Source organism: Danio rerio, chromosome 23, assembly GCF_052040795.2.
Source record: "Danio rerio strain M-AB ecotype USA chromosome 23, GRCz13ab, whole genome shotgun sequence".
Lineage (NCBI taxonomy): Eukaryota > Metazoa > Chordata > Actinopteri > Cypriniformes > Danionidae > Danio > Danio rerio.
The window spans coordinates 30732908-30759455 of record NC_141043.1 but is presented as its reverse complement, the minus strand read 5'-3'; the positions used below and the strand labels follow the sequence as shown (position 1 = coordinate 30759455).

The window sequence follows — 26548 nt, the reverse complement described above, 5'->3', positions numbered from 1 at the left end:
CCGAGCATTGCTGGGGTGATTAATCAGCAAGTATAAATTTATTTTAAAATAAACAAATACTACTTTTAACACTCACCTACAATGCGCCGCTAACGTCCTCGTACATAATCGGAACAATCCTCCGGATAATAATCGCCGAGGTCCGTTTCATTTCATTAAGCTAGCTTTGGCTAGGCAGGGTTTACTAGTTTGTTGTTGATGGGGGAAGTGCTGTCGGACGAGCAAACGTTTGCAAAACTACCTGATATTAAGAATTTGGCTAGCCGAGACCATTGAATCAAATGACTTCATGCTGTACTCTCATGTTTGCTGCTTTCATCCAGACTGCTTTGGCTAACCCACACCCAGATCTTAAAATCTGGATAGATGTAGCAAGCTTGTTTGATAAACTTGCTTCATGTAACAGTTTGAAGGAGACTGCATCGGCTTTCTGCCTCTGTAAAAGCAGGCTGCAGATTAAAGCATGTTTTTAACACCGGTGCTGAGTCCAACTGCGACCCCTACTTTTGAAAGGACAAACAAAATAGGGGTGCACTAGTACAAACTCTGGGTCATGACATTAAGATAATGAGTTAATTCCGTAATTTATTTGTCAATTTACTGTAAAATTAGCGGTTTTGATTAACAATATCTATCTATCTATCTATCTATCTATCTATCTATCTATCTATCTATCTATCTATCTATCTATCTATCTATCTATCTATCTATCCATCCATCCATCCATCCATCCATCCATCCATCCATCCATCCATCCATCTAGATAGATAGATAGATAGATAGATAGATAGATAGATAGATAGATAGATAGATAGATAGATAGATAGATAGATAGATAGATAGATAGATAGATAGATAGATCTGTTTGTCTGTTTGACTATTCTTTTTCATTTTTAAAAGGTAGCCATTTTAAGCAGGCCATTTATTATCCAGCCACAATATTTACAGCAAGCTCAGTACAGAGACAATTAGTCATACTAGATGTCAGTGCACCCTTGCTTTCAAAATTAGCACACTGCTAGCTCAATGAAAATCGATCCTAATCAGAACATTTAAGATTACAAAATGAGACCACAAAACATTGCTTAAACAAAAGTGAACTATTAGTCTATTCTTACACTAGATAAGTATAGATTTAAAAAGACAGACTTTATTGATCCCAGGGTGCAAATGCATGAGCTGTCTGTTTAAATGAAAGTCCTTCTGTATTATAAATGCCTGTATATTACATGCCTATTTCTCATTCAACATGTTCCGAGAACACATGCATAACAAAAACCAAGCAGATTTAGATTTATTGTTCTTTGAGCTGACAAGCATAGTTATGGCACTCAACACACCCTGGCAGACTGTTTTAGCAGCGAAGAATATAATGAAACAATGGCGAATCAAAAACACACTGGAGTATAACCAATGTTTACCACAATGCAGTTAAGATGTCGGTAGAATATGATGTTGTCATACTGTCTTGTCTATTTGGTGTACAGTGCCTTATGTTTTTCTTTTAGAGCACAAACTGAGATGTTGATTACATAGAACAATCAATAGAGCTGCACGGTATTGGAAAAACTCAAAAATTTTTAAACATATTTTGCAAAATATATTGCAATTTCACCAGATAACTTAAAATCTCTTATTGGAAAGAATTTATAATGTTTGATTGATTGGAATGATGCTGATCTAATAAACAATCTATAAAGTCTTTGGGGTCCTCTGACACAATTTCGTAGTTGTCTGTGCTACCTGCAGTGCAGTTTTGTATTTTCATTCATGTGTTTTGTCAGAAATTGATGAATTAACCTTCACTGTTTGCATTTCCATAAAACCTAATAAACAGTCTATAAATTTAGCTATTTGCAGTGCATTTCTGTATTTACAAGTGTTGTATTTGAGAATTTTCATGCAAAACAATCTATAAATATAATCAAGAAAAAGATAAGTATAATAACAACAGACTATTAATCATTTATTAAGCATTAGCATATAGTGAATTCATTATCTGTTAAGTATTAGCTCTACATTAATAAACATTTGTAAGCAGTTTATTACTGCAGCTACAAATGCTGTATTCTTGACTTTTAAGCACATTTATAATGTGCTTAATAATTGTACTTTCATAATTTCTGAGTGATTAATTTTTCCTTACTAAATTAAGTATTCCATTATTTACAAATCATTTGTATTTAAAAGTATTCAATGGTTTTTAAGATCATTCAAAAATGCATAATTAAATGATTAATAAACTATTGAAATCAACATTTATATAACTTATTATTTAGGCGTAATGATTACTATGTTAATAAATGCTTTATTAACACATACATGCAGGTTAGAATCACATGAACAATAATCTTTGCATTCCTATCTAAAAAATAAAATTACTGTAAAATTAAAAGATGGATAAAAAACAACAATATAATATTTGTAACAATATAATATGATGCAACATTTCAATGGTAATAGCGATGTTTAAACGGTACAGTAACTTTATTTGAGATAAGGTTGCAAAGATTTATTTTTAATTTGATACGGTTTAATTTGTGGATCTTCAAATGAATAGAAATAAAGTCATTTATATTCATTTTTTTCTGAATTTAACTGAGCATTGAATTGTCATTTATTAGGGATTTATAAAGCATAAATAGTCCTCACTTTAGATTGGGTCACAAAACTGGATGAAGTTGAGTTAATAAAGCATTTATTAACATGCAAATTAACTAAAAGTATATGCCTGAATAATACGAATTGTAAATGTTCATTTGAATAGTTTATTAATCATTTACTAACTCATTCTGAGTGATCTTTAAAAGCCGCCAACTATTCTTAAATAACTGGTTTGTAAATAATGCTGTAATTAATTTAGTAATAAAAAATTAATTATTAACAAAGTATGAAAACAAAATCATTAGGCACATTACACATGTGCTTATAAGTCAAGAATACAGCATATGTAGCTGCAGTTAAAGTATTAAAGTAGAGTTAATCAGTTAAAAGATAAGGGAATTTACTATAAATGAAATATAAATGAAAAATAAATATAATTAAGTAAAATTAATCGTAGTTATGGTCAATAATTGTACAATTTCTCATATTTAAGTAATTTTAAAGTCATTATACAATTACAGACATTAAACAAAACACATTCAAATTATAAATTATAACCCAGACTCAACATTGCATATCCTGCGATGTGATATTGTGAATGATCACATTGCGATATCGATGCTAAAACGATATATTGTGCAGCCCTAGAACATAACTTGTTTTTCTCTGTTCACCCTGACTGACCATACTATACCCCATTGACAACTTCTTCCTGGCTTTCACCATGCAGAATTAGTTTGAACACAAAAGGTTTGAAGGGAGCCTGACTAAGCTTTGCATCTGATTGGTTCTCCGAAGTTAATGGTTGGGTGGGCCTACATTACAGTGTTTTACCATTGGCCTAAACCAGATAGGGTTTATAGCATCTCTTCTCCAGTGGGGGTGTGTGTCCATCTGCCCCCTTCATGGACAAGATAATCCTGGGTTCTTTACCTTCAGAGCTGTGAAGAAATAAAGGGAAAAGCATGCACTTTCAAAAACTCCTTAATGGGTTACTATAATCATCCCCCCACCTCACCGCCAAATATCTACATTTACAAATGTGATTTAGCATATTCATAGTAATCATGTATCAGCAAAGGAAGAGACTAAGTTAGTTGCAAATAACTTTTCTGAAAATAAAACACCACAATATGGATCAAATATGCTTTTATTTAAAGTGTTACCACATTTGTGTTAAATTTACAGTTGAAGTCAGAATTATTAACCCCCCCCCCCCACCCCCCTTTGAATTTTTGTTCTTTTTTAAATATTTCTCAAATGATGTTTAACAGAGCAAGGACATTTTCACAGTATGTCAGATTTTTTTTTTCTTCTGGGGAAAGTCTTAGTTGATTTTCTTTGGCTAGAAAAAAAGCAGTTCTTAATTTTTTAAAAGCCATTTTAAGGTCAAGATTATTAGCCCCCTTAAGCTATATTTTGTCCGACAGTCTACAGAACAAACCCTCATTATACAATAACTTGCCTAATTACCCTATGCTGCCTAGTTAACCTAATTAACCTAGTTAAGCCTTTTTATGTCACTTTAAGATAGATAGATATAGAGGTGTTTCGAAAAAGATATAGTCAAATATTATTTACTGTCATCATGGCAAAGATAAAATAAATCAGTTATTAGAAATGAGTTTTTAAAACTATTATGTTAAGAAATGTGTTTTAAAAATCTCTCCTTTAAGCAGAAGTTTGGGAAAAAATAAACAGGGGGGCTCATAATTCTGACTTCAACTGTATATGTGAAATGATGAATAAAAATATGATGTGCTTTTAAAAAAGGACAAATGATCATACTATATGTCATATTTTAAGCGTGGTTTCTTTATAAACCAATTTTGAGAGGATCACATGCTTATGATTGAACACAGCTGGTACAGCATCAGATCTGTATATTCCCACCAATCAGATGAATACTGACCCACTATAAATAACAAGAGTTTTCCACTCCAATCATCTTAGTTTTGAAGGATCCCCCCTTCCACCCCCACTTTGATAGGGTGGCATGGCGGCCCAGTGGTTAGTACTGTTGCTTCACAGTTTGCATGTTCTCCCTGTGTTTGCGTGGTTTTCCCCCTGGTTTCCTTCCACCATCCAAAGACATACACCTTAAGTAAATTGACTATTCCAAAATAGCATCTTAAGATAACTCTTGGCTAGATATATCTCAGCACGTTCATAAGCAGGGGAGTTCTCGAGACCTACCTGAGCTCAAACTCCCTTCTCGCCTTTCAAACGGTAGGGAGCCCCAGGCTCGAGGATATTCTGAGTTCAGGGCTCATTCCTAAGACAGCATGCCAAATACGCTTTATTATCAATCATCAGCTAAGTTTAACCTCTTGAAATAATAATAATAAAAGTTAAAGGCTGACAAATGGACAAAATTACATTAATTACTTTATACATTTATTATTGACTTCAGGAAGCTTAAAATAAATGGGAGGGGGGGGGGGTGATGGGGAAGAAATACAAGAGATTATGAATCATATTATTCACATCATCTGTAGAGAGTGGTGTGTTTTATGGTGCCCACAAGGGGGTGTGAAATACTTGGTAAAAACAGGCTGATGATTTTGAGCACTGGAAGCTGATTACAATTATTTATATATGGTTAAACAGTGTTAACTCAATGTTTGGCTCAACTCATTCATATTAAGAACTAAATTATCAACTACAGGATGTGATACAGGATGATGATGTCACCACTGCTTGCTTGGTTTGGGACTTGTGGAGCTGTGCATCAATGGATTTGCTCTTCTGTGTCTGGACTTTCAGCAGTGTCATTTAAACATAACTGAACTGAACTATACTTCAACTCTGAAAACCGAACTAACACAGTTTAAATTTTTTTTAAAATTCAAACAGGAACCTTTATGTTATGCTGCTTTAACAAATTCTACATTGTAAAAGCATTATAGAAATAACATGAATTGAATTAAGTTGAATTGAAATACAGGTTGGTTTGTATAACTAATGTTTCATATTGGATCAAATAAATGTGAGAAAAAAAATCTCTAATGTGTTTTGTGTGAATAAAATGTAAGCAACTCAGCTTTATTTAGCAACACAGTAAATTACAATTGTAGAAATAAGTACAAACAAAACAAAGGGCCTCAGGCCATAATCAGCACTACATGAAATATATATTATAAATCCAAAAGTACAAAAATAAATATTTATTGCTCTTTGAAATATTTTCTCGTAAAATAAACATAAAAATAAAAAGTCTACATTATTAATTCCATTACTGTCCATATGGTGATTATTCAGTGACAAGTCAAATCTGGACAAAAAACAAGTTACCTTGTATATATTTTACATACAGTATATGCAACACATTTACATTAATGAATTAACCACAACTGGACCTTTTTCTGAGGTGAGTAATCATACCAGTTATAGTGTCTATTACAATTCCTTTTTGGTCAGTAGTGTTTAAAAAGCTGTTTTGCAGTTGATTTTATGTTTGCATATTCAGGGATGGGCATTATTTATGATACAAGTATTTAAAATACAGTTAAAATCAGAATTATTAAACCCTCTTTGATTTTTTTTTCCTCTCTTAAATATTTCCCAAAAGATGTTTAACAGAGCAAGGAAATTTTCACAGTATGTCTGATAATATTTCTTTTTCTTCTGCAGAAAGACTTATTTGTTTTATTTCGGCTAGAATAAAATCAGTTTTTAATTAAAATAAAAAACATATCACGGTCACAATTATTAGCCCCTTTGGGTTATATAAATTTTTAATTGTCTACAGAACAAACCATCATTATACAATAACTTGCCTAATTACCCTAACCTGCCTAGTTGACCTAATTAACCCAGTTAAGCCTTTAAATGTCACTCTAAGCTGTATAGAAGTGTCTTGAAAAATATCTAGTCAAATATTATTTACTGTCATCATGGCAAAGATAAAATAAATCAGTTATTAGAGATGAGTTTTTAAAACTATTATGTTTAGAAATGTGCTGAAAACATCTCTCTGTTAAACAGAAATTGGGGGGAAATAAACGGGGGCTAATAATTCAGACTTCAACTGTATGTATTTCAAATATAAAATTGTATTTTGTCATTTATATTTGATAGGGTTGATGAAAAAGGCTTAATATTTTGTATCAAAATACTTTAGTATCTAGTATTTTTGTATTTATAAAATACTGTAAAATACTTTGTAAGAAGTCTACATGATAACATCATTAATATGCAGCCTCTGATTAGTGCTTTCTCAGTTATTTGCCTTGGCTTGAGATCAGACCAGAAAATTGATTCATATTAAAGAAATGCTTGGAGTATGGATGGAAAATATGCAACACACATAACACCTAAAGATGGTGTACTAGGGTTTACTAAGTAGTTAAACTGAGACTCTGCAGTTAAAGAAGAACTCTTGAAAGAATGGATATACTGCACAAATAATAATAGATTTAGGTGGATTGCTGATGTAGATGTCAAGTAAATAAGTCCTACGGTGGCAATACTCACAATACTTCATTGGCTGTTTCCAATGCCAGTTGATTTGCAGGTGCTAATGAAAAGGAAAGATGTCTGTCTATGAAGAGTTTATTTGCAAAAACGGATAACTCCACTTTTAATGATATTATGTTTTGCGTTGGCTGACGCGGTGGCGCAGTAGGTAGTGCTGTTGCCTCACAGCAAGAACGTAGCTGGTTCGAGCCGTGGCTGGGTCAGTTGGTGTTTCTATGTGGAATTTACATGCTCTTGCTCTCCCCACGCTCGCGTGGGTTCCCTCCAGGTGCTCTGGTTTTCCCAGTCCAAAGACATGCAGTACAGGTGAATTGGGTAGGCTAAATTGTCCGTAGTATATGAGTGTGAATGAGTGTGTATGGATGTTTCCCAGAGATGGGATGCAGCTGGAAAGGCATATGCTGCATAAGTTGGCGGTTCATTCCACTATGGCGAACCCTGATTAATAAAGGGACTTAGCCAAAAAGAAAATGAAAAAAATATGTTTTACGTTGTGCAGTGAAGAGTAGAATTGCAAAAAAAAAAAAAAAAAAAACATGATTTATGGAAATTTTTGTCGTTTCTGGATCTTGTTTTTACTAAATTCATAAAAAATTATATCTAAATTTATTTTAAAAATTATGTGAGCACAAAAATTTAATTGTTTAAATTTTACTGAGCCCCCAATGGATGGAAACACAATGAAGAGATGTACTACTATGTTTCATCTCATTATCTGCATTACATGTTTTTTACAGTGATTAAACATCTTCAAGACAGGGATTTCTGTATGAAATGTATACTAAAATGAAAAAATCCATGGTTTATAAATACCTATGTACAGGAGTAGAGATGGAGTTGGCAGCGAAGCTGACTTAAGCTGCTCAAGCATTGTTTACTTCATGAAGTTAGTTTAATGGTGAAGAGATTGATCAAATATGCCTATTGATGGAAGGTTTGAGAAGAAATGTCATGTTCCCTTGTAAAAGTTGTAGTATTTTCAAACTACTGTATTTTATTTTGATACATTAGTGGCTGATGTGTTTTGTAGTTTATTTTGATACATATAAGATTGAGGTATTTGGTATTTTATTTTAAAATACATTTTAGTATTTTTGCCCATCCCTGAGCATATTCAGTGTCTTGACCATCAATAAAATCTTTGTGGGTCAAGAAATATACGTCCTAATGTGTGCAAAAGCCTTGCATACCAGTAAACCTCCTTTTGTTGCAAGAAAGCATTTTCCATTTCAGCCCTTGTGGCATCTTGCCATTTGAACACACTGGATAATCTACTGTGCATCACACTTGTGAGAATGGTCTGATTTGTGGAACAGATATAAGGCACCGCCACTCTTTGCAAGTCCTCCTCCATTTCTTTGTTAAAAAAGACAAACAGGACACGAAAAGGCCAAAATACAGTGTGCGCGAGTCCGTGATCCTGAAAAGTAGCGTAGTTGGACGCCAGCACGCCATCCACAAATAGGTTCCCATGTTCTGTCAAGGGAGCATAAACCCCCATCCTCTCCTCCAGAGAAACTGAGACCACTTTAGATGACTGGATTCCTCTATCGCCACCAGTAGTAAGTATATAGTCCCCAATCCTAACATTTCTGGCAAATACAGTTTCATAGTCATGATGGTGCAGTTTGAGATTGTGAGCCGCAAAGATGAGGTGATTGGGAGTAAGTGCTATTCGTTTCTCATTTTCAGTAGTAATAATAAAGAAACTGGTTCTGCTCTCTCTGTCCAGATGAAGAAAGAGAAGTACCCGACTAAAAACAACTTCACCTGACCCGGACACAGAAAGCACCTTCTCTCCAGGCCACAAACATGACATGGGCTTTTGTACACCATCAGCCATTGTCACAAGTCCAGATGCCGAAAAGCAGCCACCTTTCTCCACGGCTACAGAGTGATCTGTAATGTAGAGGGGAATGACTTATTATCAATCAATCCATCCAATGTGTTATCATTTACTGACCCTCAGAGACCCATATGAAAAGATATACATGAGGATATATGCGCATATATGAAACCTATATGCAGTATATACGCACATTTATGTGTATATATCCCACATATAGGCAAAATTGAGGTGCATATATGTGCATATACAGGCCATATAGATCTCCTGCATTGCTTCTTTATATCAACATATAAGTCATATGTACAAGATATGTCTCCTATAAAGTAGCTTATATCTCACTTTAGCAATTCAGACATGATGCCTAGCTCATGCTGTCTATTATCAAGGCAATAACTAAGAACTAACTAAAAAAAAGCAAAAAACGTATGTATGTGCAAACTATGGCAAATAAGTGAGAGGAGATGGAAAACTGTGATGTCCACATGTTTCCTGAAACATTTACAAGGTCAAATCTTTCTTGTATCAAGATAGTGGAAAAGAAGGAAATGTAAAATGGTGTGTCATTTTTTCTGTCTTTGTCTTATTTTTGTTCTTGTACTATATTTAAAGTAAATAAAAATTGTAAATTTGAATTTTTTGGATATTAATAATTTTACTAATGTGCAGGTAAACAAATAGGTGAACATATATGCACACAAATATACATATAGGAACCTAGGTACATGTATGCATATGCATATATATATATGTACACATACATTATATGTATTTATAATATAGAAAAACGACAGATTTGTCACATATGTTAAAAACCTATTTTAAAACATATATGTTTATATAGGTTCTTTTCATGTGGGTATCATGTTGATTTTAATATGATTTATTAATCTTTTTAACCCCCAATATCCTCACAATCAAGCTTTTTTTTTATTTAGGTGAAAAAATAAGTGAATTACTTTTACCCCTTAACGCCATTTATTAATCTGATAGCACATTTAGAAATCTAGCACCTTTTACAGCTATTACATAGCTGGGAAGAGCTAAGCTATTATTTTAGATGTATACAGTGAAAAGAATAAAGGCTAGAAAATATATCGTTTAAACAAGAAGATTAGAACTGTGAATTCACTGCAAGCCAACAATATCAGTGTTTCAGTATGTACATTTAATTATGTTAATGAGGTTAAATGCTTATTAATTACATTATAAAACAGTCTGTTTCTGCATTTCTGATTGGCTGTGGTATTTTAGGTAGCATCTAGAGTTATGTGCTAGACTAGCATCAGGCCACTCATGACATATCTGGTTAGGAAATGGTCTAAGGGTATACTATTCTTTTTATATTTATTAAACTGTTCCTTTAATGGAGTGAAAAGCAGAAAGTAAAAAAAAGTGAAGCCACAGAACCACACACACCTTTTACTGTGACCATGAGCTAATGGTAGCTGAAAGGTTTGAGAATATAGCAGGATGTTAAAGAGATAGCTCAGGCAAAAATGAAGGGCTTTAAAATTTGTTTGAATTTCTTTTCTAACATAAAAGAAGTTATTGGTTGGATGTTGGTTACCGGTAGTCACTGCATTCCATATTTGGGAAAAAATACTTTGGACTTGCAGTATCTACTTTTTTTAGCATTCTTCTGAATATTTTAACTTCAAACTTTTGTGTTTATGTGTTCAAACAACAAAATTGAGGAGTAATAAACGAAGATAGAATGAACTTGGGTGTGTTAAGTGAAAATATTTGAATAAGAAATCACAATGAAAAAAAGCTTACCTGCTTTGACAGAGCAGTGCACGTGATACTTGGATTCATAGTGCACCCAGTCAAATCCTGCCTCGACTGCCAGCTGTGCAAGTAGGCCGTATTTTTTTGTGTCCCGATCTGAGGTGGTGATGTCGACTGCACGGCCCTCATAATGTAAAGAACCAGGAGGGTGATGGCCATCTTCATCCCAGGCCTCTGTCACCCGCAGTCGAACCCCTGGCCACTGGTTCATTACTGCTATTGCCAGTTTATTTAAACAGTCCTTACAGCGCTGCAAATGAAACATATAATTTCACATAGGTTATCCAAAAGTGCTAAGGGGATTTTTTTTAAATAATCTCCATATACACTTAAAAATAAAGACTTTAAAAGGCTGTTTTCAAAACCAATGTCATAGATCAGGGTTGTCAGGCTTCCTTGAGGGCTGCAGCCCAGCACAGTTTAGTTCCAACCCTGCTTCAACACTCAAGCTGCGATCACACTGGACTTTTCTCCAAATAGACTTCCATTCATTTGTACGCGAATGCATCAGACCGAAAACGCAAGCTCATGCGGCAAGTTTCACAGGTTGCTGCACTGGAAAGTTTATGCTTTGAAACGCTGACCTGCGGAATTGCATCACTTAAATGCGTGAGATCAATCGAGGACCAAAACATGACCTCTCTGGAGAGAAATTTTAAATATGGACCAATTGCTCGCTTTTTTAAATGTCTACTCATCTTGTTTAATCCCGCTCCTTTTTGCAGCGCCGTACTACAGAATTTCGCAAGTTCACTATAGTGTGACCGCAGATTCACCTGGAGGTTTAAAACAAGACTGACGGACTCAATTAGCTGAATCAGGTGTGCTTAATTAGGGTTAAAGCTAAACTGTGCAGAGCTGTGGCCCTCCAGGGACTTAGTTTGACACCTGTGCCATAAATAAACACTTTGGTAGAATTGTTTGGTTCTCCAAAGAGCCTAGCAGAGAATAATTCTTAAAAGAACCATTTTCTTGGGGTCAAGAACATTATAATAATCTAATAAACACCACAAACCACATTTTGTGCACTATTAATGTTAAAAGTTATTTTTAGAACCATTGATGCCAATAAATAACCGTTATTTTAAATTATGTGTGTCTAAACCTACTGTATGTGTCTTTTATTTTTGCGTAGAACAATATTTTGAAGACTGTCCATAAATCTCAGTAGACTCCTTTGACTTTTACGTTTTATCAGTCTGTCAGAATTCCTCCTTTTTATAAATGATTTAAACCAGAGGTGAGCAAAGGCTGAAAGCATAGCAAATACCATACTTTTTATTGGTTTCCACAATTCCATGGTAAATTTTGGAACTGCTAGACATTAGAAATTTCTTCTTCAGCTTATTCAGCAATGCAAAGGGCCATTTTCACCCTCCTTAACATCTAACAATAAGAACAAAGCTACTTTAACTCATTTCCAGCATTCTTCAGACACTTCAGCATGGTCACAGAGTACAGTCAAGGTCATTTTTCTTCACACGATGGGAACATTTTCACACAGTCTTTTGAATGACCCTGGTGAAAACCTTGAGACTTTATAATACAGCATTTAGTCTTTCTCAAAACGTTAGGTCCTTCTACACCTCACATAATGGAGAATCTGTGAAAAAAGTAGTATTATTTGTCTGTGAAACTAATATTATGTGACCCAGGGTGCTATGGAGAGGGTATGGGAAAAGGCGAGAGAGCAAGACAGGGTCGAAAAGCCGAGAAGAGCGAGAAGAAAGCAAGGACCAGTCTGAGCGAGAGGGCCATGGGATGGAATGTTTAGAAGTGTTCTTGGGAATGTGACAGCAAGAGTGAGAAATCAAGAGGGGAAGAAAACAAACCGGGGAGATTTTTCTCGCAATGCTGTTGGACAGAGGCGATTCATTGTGAAAACTACAATAGAGGCTTTTCCGATGGTGCCATTACTTCAACAGGCGAGAATTCTGCACAGGCGACCCCGCGGAGGCTTGAAAAGATGCACAAAGGATAGCTTTCAGAGTTGCGCAATGAGAGGGCACATGCATACGTACACATACACCAACTCCAAGCACTTCCATTAGGGTGCTGACTTATCAGCCATATCACACTTATCAGTAATATCTCAAAACGACCTATGATACCATGACAGATTAGGCCTTGGCGAAGTCATTTAGCTGAAAATATCATCATATTCCCATGAGATTTTTATTTGACATAAAAATATATATATATTTAGTGTGCTCTGTTCGTAATGTTATCTGTCTTACTTGCTGGATGTTTATCATGTTCAAACAAGGAAAAACACACTGACTTCTTGGCTAAGGAGGTAGAGGTGTAGTGATCATTTTAAAGCTCACCAACAAAGAAGTTGGTTAAAGATTAAATGGGGAAGTGGAAGTCCAGACAGTCCTAATGTCACGTTTTTAACATTTGCTAGGGAACATGGCAACATGGGTAAACATTCTATCAACATCATGGGAATGTGACTGACAGAGTTGCTTTGCTTGGACTAGTTTGTTCCTATAGTTTCAGCTTGACACATGTAAACATTTCTAAAAGGCTATATATTCATATAAGAATCTTTAATTTTGCAGGGCTTGTCCAGAATAGAATCATGTTCTGTCATTGATCATCATATTAATTTGATTCAGTTTTTTGACAATGAATCAGCTGAATTACAGGAATAACAAAACCCTTTTGTTTTTTTCAAGCACTGTTTAACTGTGCATGAAGTATGTCATGGATGGCTGAGGAACTTGAAAGGGCCTCTAATGCTTCTGGTTCATGCCATGAAATCTTTTTCTATTTTTTGAATAAGATTTTAAACGCAATATGAAACAAAGAATCTTTAAGTGTTAATAAATTACACAGAGCTATTTCACTGTAGAAGTTATCAAATTACTGTAATTCATATGTGGCTTTACAGCTGTGCATTTAACAAAGAGTAATATGGTGAAGTGATGTCTTACATTCAATTGGAAGAGATTAAATACATGATTTGAGGCTTAAAATGCAAATTCCTGGACAAATGGTCCCTCTTTATTAAATATTTTGAAGAACTCCCTGGCCTTTAGAATATATGTATTTATTTACTTGTGTTTTCTATGTTATTTCTTTGTTGTACTCTTAGAATGTTACCAAGCCCTTCATGTTAAATGATAACATTCATTCATTTTCTTTTTGGCTTAATCCCTTTATTAATCAGGGGTCGCCACAGCGGAATAAACCACCAACTAATCAAGCATATGTTTTACGCATCGGATACCCTTCCAGCCGCAAACAAACACTGGGAAATACCTATACACTCTTGAATTCACACACACACACTGTGGCCAATTTAGCTTATTTAATTCACCTATAGCACATGTCTTTGAACTGTGGGGGAGACCGAAGCACTTGGAGGAAACTCACGTGAACTCGGGGAGAACATGCAAACTCCACACAGAAATGCCAACTGACCCAGCCGGAGCTTGAACCAGTCACCTTCTTGCTGTGAGGCGATTGTGCTACCCACTGCGCCAACGCGTCACCCTCAGGTGATAACGTATTGACTAAAAAAATGGCATAATGTATTTCCTCACTGTTAACTTTTATATATCTTCAAGATGATAGATCTTGATGCACTTATTTTCCTTCTTTTAGGTGTTGCCAAGCCTCTCATGTTAAATGATTACATATGGACTGAACAAATATGGTACACTCTGTTTTCTCACTGTAAACTCAGAAAGTCTGGAAAGATACATATTTTATTTTTCATTTTGTCAATGCCGTTGTTGCGGTAGGGGAGGGGTAATGAATTGCTTTAAATTGTAAATGCATATAAAATATGGTTGACAGTAACCAGGCTGATAATCCATTTAGTAATTAATTGTACTAAAGATTATGAGTGTCTAAATGTAACATAGCTTAAACCTGATATATGCACAAAAATGTAAATGTTGCTTCAATCTGTACAGTAGCAACTAATTGTATATTTAAAGAACTAAATAATAATGATTAACAATTCCTTACATTTATATAGAGCTTTTCCAGACATTCAAAGCATTTTACACATTATAAACAGTATACTTTGTGTGCGTGTACAGTTGACGTCAAAATTATTAGCCCTCCTGGGAAATTTTTCTCTTCTTATAAATAGTGTTGTTTAGCAGTTTTTTTTTTTCAGTTTAATTGCTTTACCTAACTAGTTTCTAATAACTAATGTATTTTTTTTCTAGCAACTGCATACTATTTTTCTTATTCTTTTGCAAGATACTAGTATTCAGCTTTAAATATGTAACTTGGTTAATATATTAACTAGGCAAGTTGGGCAAGTTATTGGAGGACAGTGGTCTGGTTAATAGGCAATTAAAATTATATATATATATATATATATATATATATATATATATATATATATATATATATATATATATATATATATATATATATATATATATATATTGTTATAATATTGACCTTAAAATAGTTTTTTTAAAGTAAAATTTACTTAACAGTTTTTAAAAACTGATTTTATTCCAAAATATAAAATAAAAATTTCCCCAGAAGAAATAAAAAAACATTATAAAAAATACTGTGATTTTTTTTCTTGCTTAGACAAACATGACATGCTGGGAAACATTTGAAAAAAGAATAAAAAATTAACAGGATAGTTAATAAATTATATTATATTTACATCCACATATTTGTAATTTTATGCCTGTGGAGGAGTAATTTTGAATGAAGTTAGTGAAGGTTTCCACACAAAGAAAAATTAAGCAGCACTTTCTCAACAATAACAATAATTAAAAATGATCATTGTGCATTAAATCAAACTATGATGATGACTTCTGAAGACTTGTTGTTCTGACGACCAAAGCAATGATGCTGAAAATTCAGTTTACAATGTTCACATGATATTGTTTACAAGTTAAGAGACACGAGCACTAAGGTGACCCATCTGCAACACGGTCGACTCTGTGAACCATTAGCCTGAACATGCAGGTTTCCTTTACCTTGGTCATGAAGCGGTCAGCATTGGAGCGTTCCTCGTCTTTGAAGTCAATGTCAGTGTTGTAGTTGCACACGAGCTCATTGAAGCGCTCCGAGCTGCGCGTGATCCTGCCCTCCGCTCTTCCGCTCGCGCCCAGGTTGTTCTCGGAGACGCCGGGCACGTATTGCTTATAGGACATCGGAGTCAACTTGCGCTGCCTGTGGCGACCGCCGTAACCGGGACCCGGGCCGCATCCGTCAACCACCAGCCATGAATAAAGACACGCAGTCAGCAGGCCAAGCCGTGCCAGCCTTAACCAAGGAGCCAACGTCATTGACGCGCGTGGAGTTTGCTAGGAGATCAGCGAGCCGCGAGTCCTGCAGCGCGAGCGTCTCTCCAAACACCCCGTGACATCTCTCTGACACAACTGACTTTTTCCATGTCCATATCACGGTGTTGAATTAAAGCGGGGAATGATTTCGTGAATCATTGACCAAAGTGTGCTGGTTTCCTGATTATTAAGCAAAGCATCCAGGCAGGTGTGATGAGTGAAAATCAATCCATATCATTACTACTATATTTACGTCAATCTATTCATATATTCATGTTTCAGTACTCCAAGCAAGGATGAATTGATGGCATCCTCGTTTGTAGATACTGGGATCGCAACAGGTGCTTCATCCCATCATCCTACCCCACCTTGGACAGCTCCGCGCGAAACAGCCTCCTTTGGAATTGGATTCAGGGCGCGCGTCTCTGTTTGTCCTGCCTGACAGTCGCTTTCAAACATAATTTCATTCCTTTACTGTCTGAGAGCTCGGCCTGTTTCGACGCGTGTTTGCTCCCGCTTTTAACCGCTGCGCTCGGACCATTGAGTATTTGTGACCGGACAGAAATCACCCTCCCTTCCTGCGCGCGCTCCAGGACAGTGGCGCACACGCCTCCTGCTCGCGCGCGTTTCCAGCCATGCCACTGTGAAGTCATATTGCAGCTTTTGTATTGGAAATAGCGGGGGATACTTTCAGTAAGTTCTTTTTTTTTGTATTTTCGCTTGACAAAACAGTGTTGACTAACTTTAATGGCTGTAGAAAATATTTGTTAAGAATTATAATTATAACTGAGCTTTTGTTCACGATAAAATCATACGGGATTATCTGTAAAAGGCTAAAAAATACCTACATTAAATAACATTCATTCATTGATTCATTTTGTTTTCGGTTTAGTCCCTTTTTTGATCAGGGGTCGCCACAGCGGAATGAATTACCAACTTATCCAGCATGTTTTATGCAGTGGATGCCCTTTCAGCTGCAACCCAACACTGGGAAACACCCATACACTCTTGCATTCACACACATACACTACAGCCAATTTAGCTTACATAATTCACATATACTGCATGTCTTTTGACTGTGGGGGAAACTGAAACAGCCGGAGGAAACCCACACTAACACAAGGAGAACATGCAAACTCCACACAGAAATGCCAAGGTACATATATATATATATATATATATATATATATATATATATATATATATATATATATATATATATATATATATATATATATATATACTGGATAAAATGGAATGGTTTTTATAATAGTTAATCTTTTTGCTTTCTATGAATTATTAGATGATTAAAACAAAAAAGGTTTTATATTAAATAAAACAAATGCATATTATGGACTGAAATATATCAACTTTATTATTAAAATATAAACATACATGTAAATGGACAATTTCCAATGTGGCTTATAGATGTTTGGATAAAAACAGCTAACTAAAGTACAGTACATTGAAGTAAATGTCAGGCCCGTAGCCAGCCTGTGGAAAGGGGTGTACTTTTTTCTCTCAAAAAGTGGACCTTTTTACAGTTTTCTATTTAATTATGGGGTTTAAATACTGCATTTAGTGATATTTTAAGCACTATTTTTACCTGGATTGGCTTGTCAGATGGTCATCATAACCACACTGTTTGACTAAATGTATTTCCTAAAGACTTAAAATAAAGAAATTTGAAGAATAAATAATTATTAAATATTTATTAATTTAATATTTTAATAATGTAACTTATTAATAATTTAAATTACAAATGGATTACATAATATATCATTAGGGGGGAAATAATCAAAGTTGTAAATTTAAAACTGAAGCCTATTGTCATTTAGTCTATTAGGCAAATAACAAACCGAGCAGCACATTCAACTGTCCTCAGTCAGATTTTGGTCATTTGAATATTGAACAATTAAAACATAGTAATAATAATAATAATAATAAAAACAACAACAATCATAATAATAACAATGTAGAGCTTAATGATGTTTTTATAGCCTCTCTTGTAAAAAGTACATCTGAAGATTCATGGGTGACAACAACCTAATTAGTATTAAAATTTGGCCATTTTTTTCCAAGAAAAAGATCCAAGATTTTGAACAAGTTCCTTTTAAAATGTTTTCTTATTTCCAATACAGTAGGTCAGTGGTGAAAGATGACTTTAGATTCTGCTTGGTCTAAACGCTTTAATGGGTTATTTTCAAAATGTATGATGCTTAGCAATTAAAATAGGACAAATAACTTATGTTTGAGACAAATTCTGGACCTTTGTCAGTGGTGGGTGAATCTTTCGAACCACCTGAACCACCCAAACCCCCCTGGCTATGGGCCTGCACATAGTATTTAAAAACTTTTTCCTTATTATTTTTTACAATTTAGAGTTTTTTTTTTTTAAGCTGGTTAAACTATATGAATTGTAAAACAACAATCAGACAAAGCCTTAAGCGGCAGTCTCTCTCTCCTAGAAGTGCAAAAAAGCTCCCATTTACCCTCAACCCATCCGCTTGTGGTGTCTTTACATGCAGGTGAGGGTCACTGACATGAATCTGGGCTTCACTGACAGTTTCCTGCTGAGAGATAACACAGTCATTCCCAACATTTCTATGACTCATTAATTTCTCTCTTTGTTTTTCTCCTGAAACAGAAGACAGTGGCTGACACATGCTGTGCCCTGAGCCAAGAGGACCTCTGGGCTGTTAACACCCATGTTTTATCAGCTCTATGCTTTTAAACCACCCCAGAACAATGGCTCAAAATTAGAAGACAATACAAATATCTCAAGTCAATGTATGGCAATGCGAGCGAGAGGAAGAAAAATAAAGAGCAGTAAAATATTAAAATGATTTCTGCTGACATGTGATATGCATACAGACATTTGGCAGTATAGACGATTAATTCACACACACATAAAACAAATATTAAGACTTTTAGGAAATGTATTAGTCCTTCACATTAAGAGTTATATTTTATTTGCTAGATATTGTTTCTTTATTTGATTATCAGGTTTAAATTAAACTGACATCACAAATGTTTTCATACTACTGAACAAAACTATTAACCCCTTCGGACAATGGACATGGACAATGAACATCACATGTCGTTTTTATGTGTGTGTGTTTTGTGGCTCCTGAGCATTTCATCTAATTTAAAGCCTGCAGTCCATGAGAGTGGACGATTGTCATTCAATCAAATGGCAGTAAGGCTCAGCAGCATGGCATCACTTCATTCCAGACACAGACGTACAACAATCATGTATGTTTTTTGTTTTTTTTTTCTATTTTATTTTGGTATAATGTTCAGGAAGTACAACTGTTCTGACCTAATGTTCATTAAATAGACAGAAAATACATATACTTAAAGAGTGCTGAATTTGAATTATTATAATTTGGTCTCATTTGTAGAGCCTCGAGAACTGAACATACTTTTACATGTTTTAGAAACTTGGAACATAATTCAGGTCTGAAGGTGTTTGGTGTCGTTTAGTTTGTGCAAAGTGTCTGGAACTTTTTAAACTTATAAATTACATTTTGAAATTACTTATTCAAACTTAGTCGAAAACAACTATAAAGCAACATCCGTTCGTGTCAAATGACAACTTTGAAATAATTATACATAAATATATAATAAGTAGAATAAAATAATTATATAAAGATTATATTTCTGTATTTATATTCATTCATTTATTTTCTTTTTGGCTTAGTCCCTTTATTAATCTGGGGTCACCACAGCGAAATGAACCACCAACTTATCCAGCATGTTTTAGGCAGCGGATGCCCTGCAGCTGCAACCAATCACTGGGGAAACATCCATACATAATCATTAACACACATACAGTACGGACAATTTAGCTTACCCAATTTACCAATAGCGCATGTCTTTAGACTTGTGGGGGAAACCAGAGCACCCAGAGGAAACCCATGTGAACACGGTGAATACATGCAAACGCCACAGAGAAACGCCAGCAGACTCAGCCAAGGCTTGAACCAGCAACCTTCTGGCTATGAGGTGATCATCCTACCCACTGCGCTACCATGCACCCCTATTTATGTGTGTGTGTATATTTTTTATTTACCTACCTATCAAATGATGTTTAACAGAACTAGTAAATTTTCACAGTATGTCTGATAATATTTTTTCTTCCAGAGAAAGTCTTATTTGTTTTATTTCAGCTATAATAAAAGCAGTTTTAATTTTTTTTTTTTAATAAACATTTTAAGGTCAAAATTATGAGCCCCTTTAAGCTATATGTTTTGATATTCTACAGAAAAAAACATCGTTATACAATAACTTGGCTAACTAACCTAGTTAAGCCTTTAATTGTCACTTTAAGCTGTATAGAAGTGTCTTGAAAAATATCTTGTCAAATATAATTTACTGTCATCATGGCAAAGATAAAATAAATCACTATTAGAAATGAGTTATATTGGGAAAAGGAATATATGTTTTTTATTATTATTGTCTCTTTTTCTTTTCATTAAACAATTATTTTTATTTGGTCATTTAATGGTCATATATTAACAGAAATTTTTCTTGAGTCTGAAATGTTTTGCATATTAATGAACCATTTTTGCAGAAGTAGATAAATGCTGGTCCAAAATTAAATACAGCTCTGCAGAAACTTCCTGTCAGAATAAAGGTGTTAAAATTGAACGCAGAAAGTCTTATGCTTTTAATGTTGTGCAGAGAATTCGTAGAAAAATAATACGTATGGATGTGTGCAGTCCACGGAGGACTGGACAATGATTGACAAAAGGCGAATTTCACTAAAGTTCTCCTGTTAATATCAGCTGCCTATATAAGTTGAAGTCAGGAAATGAAAACGGAGGCACACCTCCTCGATGTAACTCTTGCATTGCATTGAGGATACTAGAATTCTGTGAACTGAATTATTCATTTGTATCCAATAAACTGCCAATATCTAAAACCTTGAAGAAAAACCTCCCCTGACCTTTTTATTGAACATGCATGCAATTGATTGAATATTCCAACAGTTATTAAAAATATTATCTGTAGAAATATGTTGAAAAAAATCTCTATTAAACAGAAAATGGGGGTGGTGGTGTGGTAGGGGAAATAAATAGGGGGTTTAATAATTCAGGGGGGCTAATCTGACTTCAACTCTCTATATACAAATATATAAAAATCAAAAAAAGTTTTGTACAGTTTTATGTTTTTATGTATGTGTGTGTGTATTACATATACTTAATAAAAATATATAATACACACACAAATATTATGTAATTTGATTTGATTTGATTGAAATGCTATTACAATGATGCATAAATAAAATAATAAATAAATAAATATACAAATAAATAAATTAATTCATTAATAAATTAATGTAAAAATCCACAATTTCCTGCATAAATAAATATATAAATAATTAATAGTGCATGCAGGCAAATAATTTTAAAAAATGCACAAAGGAAATATGAAAATACTAAACAAATATTATTTTAATAAACTTTCAGTTTGGCATTTTCTTATTTAGTGTAATTTATTTAATTGTTTGTCTGCCCACACTATTAAATATTTAAATATTTATTTATGTGGGAATTTGTGGATTTTTTTAACATATGTTTATTTGCATATTTATTTATTAAGTGTTTTACTTATGCAAGAATTTATGGATATATTTACTCGTTTATTTTTATATTTGCGTATTTATTTATTTATTTATTGTTTTTGCAGGTTTCTTCCTCCATAAGTTTCAACACAATAACTCATCTATGGTAACATAAGTGTGTTATATAATACATACATTGATTTATTGTCCAGGATAAATCTTGCTTTATTGATCACAATTAATTTTGCCCAGCACTCAAATTAATATATAATAGCGTTACACTTTAAACTAATATTTTTACATAATTTACATATAAAAAAAACTTTTTAACATTTCAGTTTATTTTTGCATCAATCTCAGACATAAAACGTGTATATAGTATTTTGTATTTAGGTAGTCTAGTTATGCACAATTTTAAACAACTTCAATGAAAATCGTCCAATTAAAGATCTAATAAAGCGCATGAAAACATTTTCTAGAAGTTAGAAGATTATGAAGAAAAATATAAATATTTTAAAAATATATATTATGGAAAGTTACAAACATTCAAACTTTTAAAAATAAAATCATATAATTTTTTTGTAAATGTATTAAACATTGCATATACTTTAACACAAAAGCATATCCTATTTATTATACAGGGTGATTAGAATACCGTGACTGTGAAAATCTGTATTTAATCAAAGAAACAGTATGAAACCTTAGGTTATTAATCAATGTGAAGATTACTTAAAGTTTTTTTCCAGTAGAAAACAAGTTCATAGTTGTTCAATATGACCCCCTCCAGACACTCGAGGTACATAAACGTGAAAGTTGTTGTATTCTTTTAGAATCACACTGTGCTATAGCCAAAATACCCATAAAGTAAGCCATAGTTCCTACAACACTTCAGAACAAATCAAAGATCCATCCTGGTCATGCAGTAGATGTTTTTGTATGTACTTCCAAAATGCTGACAAAAGGATCTGTAGTTCAATCACACATCCCAGACACCACAAACAACAGCATACGTAAGGAAAACTTTAATCACGAACACAAACGCTTTCAAGAGCACAATCAGCGATACTGACGTTCTGTTGAGCGGAAATAGAGAAAATAGCTCCCATTAAACATTAAAGGGGCGGAGAAGACAACGAAAATAAACACAAGAGTTTGAAAATGGAAACGGTGTGATTGTTATTAGTATTTCTGCATCCCTCCACCCGCTCGCCTCGTAAGTGACCTCACTCCTCAACTTCAGGATGGGAGTATATAGAGCAGTGAATGGCTGAGTTTCCTGAGCAGCCACAGCACAGAAAATCAGATCTTTCCTGCCCTCATTTTCCCCTTTACTGACCAATCGTGACTACACCTGGCCTTATAATAGTGAAGTGCCGTTGAGCTCATGCTACTTTACTTGGCCTCAGCAAAATTAGATGCTGCGTCATTCGCAAAGCCCTCTGATTCCAAAACTGCCTTGAATAGTCAGCTGATCTTCAGGGGTGATGGTGTTCAATCAATCATGTCAGATGTTACAGAGAAGCGCGTTTATGTAACTCAGGCTTAGATTTAGCAGGAAAACGCTGACTAGATGCACATTTCCTGAGACAAAAGCTGTCGAGAAGAGTCAAGGAGCTGACACCCATTATGACCCACCACCATCGGTCAATTCTATCGTCCCTCACCCTGTTATCAGTGCAGGAAAGAGGCAGGGTGGACTGTCCTAGGCTGAAAGCACATGATTTCTGGATTCAGCGCCAATGTACAGCTTCATAGGCTGCCCCTTACCTTAAATAACATGCTTATCACAGTCCAGAGCAATGTGACAGGGGATCATGGATAAACAGGATGATCAGTGAGCATGGATATTTTGCGGCCTAGTTTGGGTGTCACGTCATGCACCGTCTATATATTCATTGCTTTTGTAAGAGATTGAGATTTGCCTACATAGTAATTGGTGCAATTCTAGAACCTTTACAGAACAATAGAAGATCAGGGTGGAACTTCCTGAAGCAAAACAAACAGGTTAGAGGTCAAGAGACGAGAATATATTACAGATAATGTACTGTACCTGCTATCACGCTGACCAGATTTAGAAACATGTTTGTACAGCAAGCGCTCGAGCAGGAAGACACAAGATACCCTGCAAAGGCAGCTTTCATTTGTAAGATTAACAGTGCATTGTGGGATTGAAAATGTGTACTCAATGACATCCACTAGCACTGCATCCCAGTCCAAATATTACCCATCAAAAATATGAGTAAATACTATTCAGAAATTGGTCTATTTGGTCAATTTGAAGAGCATATTGAAGTAGTCTAATGGCTAATAAAGTGTTTTCATGACATACATTGGCCAAAAATGCCACTGAATTGAACCAAACTCCCAAATTTGGCTGCTTATTGCTGCTGTTAATGAAGTTACTGTCATGTTTTGGGCTGATCTAATCGGTCAGACTGGGAAAAAAGATTAGAGCACTACACAGTCAAAAGTTATAACAAAGCAGAAAGAGCTGAGGAACAAAAGTAGCTTGTGGTTGAACAAACTGAATGAGGATGTCAAGGGTAAATCTTAAAAACATTCATGTTTAATCTTATCATCAAGTGAGTGAAATATTAGGATAAAACCCTAATGCTCACTGTTCTTACATTGTAAAAACAAAAAAGAAAGGTAACTCAAACCGTTTGAGGAAACCGATTGCAACAAACAATTAAGGTTCAAACACTGATCCTGTGTACTGAGAACTTAATCCATTTAAGTAAATGAAGCAATTTGAGCACAGCAAAACCCAAAAAATGAAGTGAACTCAAACCAACTGAGTATTGTAAAGCCCAATAATTTAAGGCAACTCAAACCGTTTGAGGAAACCGATTGCTACGAACAATTTGAGTAAAAAAAACTAATCCTAATGAGTACTGTGAACTTACTCCATTTAAATTGAAGTAATGAGGTATTTAATAAACTCATTACCTTCAACACTGAGTACAAAACTCTTTTCACTTTTTTTTGACTGTTGGATTTTACAGTGTACATATTTTTTCCACCAATTAAATTCAGTGTGTCAACATATTTCACGCTTTCCTTTTTACATAGTGCAATAGGATTTGAACCATGTTTCTTTCAGTGGTTTAAACAGCGTAAATAGACAGAACACATATTGATTAATACATGACTGTGCATCCATATTTGTTGTTTACATCAGCGTTTCACCATTATGACTATGCATATATGAGTAACTGATCAAAAACTGACCAACTGTAAAACTATTTGTTTTGAGTTGTTTTTGTAGCCAGAGCCAAAATGTTGATGTAATTGGCAAACTGTCTAAAGCAAATGGTAAAAAAAATGTTTCAAAATGTAAGTAATTTTGTGTTTTCAACATCTGAACAAAGCTTTGCAAAATAGCCTACTGAAGCTTTTGGTATCATTTGTGTACTGTGAAAGAGTCATTATAATTGTCAACATGCATTATAATTAGCATTAACTTACCAAAGTGCTGTTACAACTAGTGTTTTCACATCTCTCAGTTTATAATAGTATGGAGACCAAGCTCAATATGGGACTCACTGAAACAGTGGTTCCGACAAGTGGTCACGTGGTTTAAAAGCGATTAGAGTGTTTTTATTAACTACATTATTATTCTTAACTATTGAGCGTCTGTATTTACTTGCATAAGAAAGAAATTCTAAATTAAATGATAAGAAATTATTCATTTAAAAATATATATATTATATAATGAAGTATTCTGAGGTGTGTGAGAGACCCTTGAGTGTGTGAAAGGAGTGTGTCGTGAGTGTGTGAGGTGGGTGTGGATGTGCCTTTGCAGGCGGGCAGCGCGGCCCATTATCAGTTGATTAGGAAGTCTTTTCCGGCCGTGAGTTTTTTATTTTCCACAAGGAATAATATCTTCTAATGCACTTTGGCGCACACTTCAAACAACCGACAGGAAAGCTAATCTGCTTATTTCCCCCCTTCATTCTTGTGTTTTGACAATAATGATAGCCTATCACAACCTGTGAAAGACTGCCCGTCTTCCTCTTGTCCAACATGATGGAGTATGTGAACCAATCAAATGCCCTCTGCTGATCAACACGAGTGACAGACCTCCACCCAAATTTCTTTAAAGGTGCCCTATAGAGAAAATTAAGGTATTCCTAGGCATAGTCAAATAATAAGTGATCAGTATGTACCAGGGGTCACAAACTCCTGGAGGGCTGCAGACCTGCAGTTTAGTTTCAACCTGCTCCAACACTTATCTGTAGGTTTCAAACAAGCCTGAAGGACTTTATTAGATTAATCAGGTATGTTTCGGGTTGGAACTAAACTGTGCAGCCCTCTATGAACTAAGTTTGACATCTGTGGTATATAGAAATGGAATTGCCTCAAACCCCCTTGTTTCCTTGTTCTCATGTAAGTTATGAGCCTCGATGGACAACAGGGAAATCAGAACACAATGCAGATGTGCGTTGTTCACGGCACAGCCTCAGCATTTAGATGTAGCTACCTGATGTAGGTCGCATTCTACTTCATTCGGACCTGACAAGCAGCTGCATCATTAAAAGTTCAGCAGCCGTTGATATGTTGAACAAGAGATCATTAATATGCACACAACGGGCTGTTAACTTACTATGTACGTGGGACATTTATTTTGAAAAAAAAAAAGTAGAAAGCAAACAGACGGCTACACTAGATTGCATTTAGACGTTACGACCGGTTTGCGAATTATACATTGACGATCGGGGGTTAACTTTTTCGGTAGTAGTTTGGTAATAACTATAGAACTGCCAGTTTCAGACTGTTGAATTATGTTTTTCTAGTATTGATTGGCGTGATTATGCATTCATAATGGTATAAAGCATCATAGGGGGATCAAATGTATTTATATATTTAATAATTTGTAATTATCCCAAAACCCCCCAGTAATTTGTACCCTGACTAAGACTCCATGAGCCATCTGTTCATGACCAGGACACAAAAAGCAGGATATACAGATTGTAAATTTATTCA

General features: G+C 34.6%; 2 protein-coding genes across 4 annotated transcripts in view; both read right to left on the bottom strand.

Annotated features, from left to right (window-relative positions):
- kmt2d (lysine (K)-specific methyltransferase 2D) overlaps nt 1-186 on the bottom strand; it is a 37844-nt gene extending 37658 nt beyond the window's left edge. For all 3 annotated transcript variants that reach the window (XM_087307285.2, XM_087307289.2, XM_087307287.2), the window contains exon 1: nt 77-186. The gene's annotated coding sequence lies outside the window, so the exon portion shown is untranslated. The remainder of the gene's footprint in view (nt 1-76) is intronic.
- Nucleotides 187-8054: 7868 nt separating this feature from the next.
- Nucleotides 8055-16559, bottom strand: dhh (desert hedgehog signaling molecule). The gene is given in 3 exon segments (NM_001030115.2): nt 8055-8982; nt 10709-10970; nt 15685-16559. Coding segments are annotated over 3 exon segments (1344 nt in total). The 5' UTR covers nt 15997-16559; the 3' UTR covers nt 8055-8212.
- Nucleotides 16560-26548: the final 9989 nt, after the last annotated feature.